The 2,500-nt window shown below is 38.2% G+C and overlaps 1 protein-coding gene across 1 annotated transcript in view; it reads right to left on the bottom strand.

The window, feature by feature from the left end:
- Nucleotides 1–2,500, bottom strand: part of afmid (arylformamidase) — a 10,654-nt gene that overhangs the window by 7,775 nt on the left and 379 nt on the right. Inside the window, exons 2-3 of the mRNA XM_067431027.1 lie at nucleotides 1,256–1,346; nucleotides 647–751 (exon numbers count right to left, since the gene is read on the bottom strand). Coding sequence (XP_067287128.1) covers nucleotides 647–751; nucleotides 1,256–1,346 — 196 coding nt within the window. The remainder of the gene's footprint in view (nucleotides 1–646; nucleotides 752–1,255; nucleotides 1,347–2,500) is intronic.

Here is a 2,500-nt window from a genome sequence, read left to right as displayed (position 1 = left end):
TCTCTTACTCAACACAGAGGCGTGTCTTGACTCTTGAGTGGGCGGAGCTTTTATTCTGCCATGAGTGCTTCCGCTTCTTCCGCTCGTGTGTGTGTGTGTGTGTGTGTGTGTGTGACGCAGCGCTGTTTTATCCTCTCACACATGTGAGTGTGTTAAGGTGATGTTATAATGCTACTATGAGACTCTTGTTCACACTGCAGTGAGCGAGATCATATTAGGCGGTAAAACACGGCACTCTGTGCGGTAAATCACCAACAGCAGATTTAAACAATAAGACTAACTGTGCTGAGCTGGAGAACAATCATTAGTTTCTGTCCATCAATGATCCAAACAGTGTCTAATAAAACACACCAGATATTAAAGCGGCGATAGTGTTGCCATGGTTACTACACAATAACACCGGAGGGGAACGCGGGGATGATGTCACTGATAGGCGACACACACACACACACACACACACACATACGGGCCGTGTCCTGGTATCAATGATTTCGCTGGATTTAAGCATTTGGGATAATGTACACAAGTCTACATAATATGTAACACTGTTCTAGTGGATATTTTAATCATAAAATCTTACATATTGTGCCTTTAATAAAAACAAAAATAACACTCCAGAGTCCAGACTCATTATAATAAGGGTCACCTGGACTGGAGCTGCTGGGAAGATAAACGTCCAGCTTCTCTCCGTCACCCTCACCGTACGGCACGTCAATCAAAGTCTGAGTGACAGCTCGAGCCTTCTCTGTGCCTGCAGAAAACACACACACACACACACACGTTTGTTTTTGTGAAATGTGGGGACATTCCATAGGCGCAATGGTTTTTATACTGTACAAACCGTATTTTATATCCCCTTACACTGCCCCTAAACCTACCCATCACACACACACACACACACACACACACTGCCTCTAAACCTACCCGTCACACACACACACACACACACACACACATTCTGCATTTTTACTTTCTCATAAAAACTCCTCCTGTGTGATTTATAAGCCTTTTGTAAAGTGGGGCCATGGGTAATGTCCTCATATTTCACCCTCTCCTGTAATACCTGTGTCATACCCATGGCATTATACACATTCATTATGTGTGTCCTTATAGCCTATTTCAGACAGAGAGACACACACACACACACACACACACCTCTGAACGCATGTAAACAGTCCTGTCACAGAAGTAGGTCACGTGCTCAGAGCTCATAAGGATGAGATTTTTCAGGGTTTATGGATGAGATGAAGCTCACCTGATCTTAAAGCGGCCACATGGGCTCTGATCACGGCATCCGCCGACATCCTGAGCGACCAGCGGCTCGGAGAGTACTGTCGCTCCAGCTCCTGTCGAGAGAGGGAGAGAGAGTGTGTGTGAGTGAGTGAGTGGATCAGCTGGACACGCAGATAAACACACACACACAGACCCACAGCGCCCCCTGCTGGAGGGACTCATGTAACATGCAACTCATAATGCAATCCAGAGTCACAAATTAACCTCCAGGATGTGTTTCCAGACTATTTCTACTGGGCTACCAAAATGTGGGTCTTTATAGAAAATAAAAAAGCTAAATAATCATGACAAAAATTGCCCAAATTATAATGTACAAGGTCATAAATATAACATAAAATGTTAAAATTGTGAGATAAAAAGGTTAATCATAATTCTATCATAATTGTTTCAGAAAAAAGCGAGAAAGCAACTGTATCGTCATGCGGCCGACAAACATAATCAAAGCATTTGTTTATTATTAGATAATCTCTTCTAAAAAAGCAGACTGTTTAGATTGGTATGAAATAGTAACACTACAATAAGACTCTGTTTGTAAAGGTTAATGCATGCTATGGAAGTATTGTTCATTGTTAGTACACTGTAAAAAAAGGTAAATCTTGAACTTTTGCTTTACAATCGACTTGGATGTTTAAGTTATTTCAACTTAAATTATGCTAAACTGACTTTAAAAAAGGAGTTACATCTTGTATAACTATTTTTTTTAAAAACATTTCTTAACTAATTTTGATGAGTTAAAACAATGTAAAAACATAAGTTGTCATAACTTATTGAACATATAATTTATTATAGTGTATGTTAATCTTAACACTAAATTGAGATTTTATCTGGTAACCTTGATTAATGCACTTTTTGAACAAACATGAATGATCAAGGTACAATATTGCTCATGTTAAATGCTGTAAAAATGTTTGCATAATGCATATAGTTCATGTAAGCTAACACATCCTTGTTCCATAGGGACTAGCATAGCATTACCTATGTGTTATACATGCATGTTAATAGGTTATAGGTAAAGGAACAAGTTTGACCTGTAATATTTTAATTTTTAAATTATTAGCTTTCTTATTTTAATATTCATGTTTATGTTTTTAATTTAGCACATTTTCATGAATCAGTACTGTTTTTTATTTCTTGTAATAAAGTTCAGCACTGTTTTACTTATTATTATTTTTATCCAGTATCCATTTTAAAAACTATCGGTCCATTA

This window comes from Pseudorasbora parva, chromosome 22, assembly GCF_024679245.1.
Source record: "Pseudorasbora parva isolate DD20220531a chromosome 22, ASM2467924v1, whole genome shotgun sequence".
Classification (NCBI taxonomy): Eukaryota; Metazoa; Chordata; class Actinopteri; order Cypriniformes; family Gobionidae; genus Pseudorasbora; species Pseudorasbora parva.
Note: the sequence above shows the minus strand (reverse complement) of the source record. Positions and strands in the feature narration are given on the sequence as shown.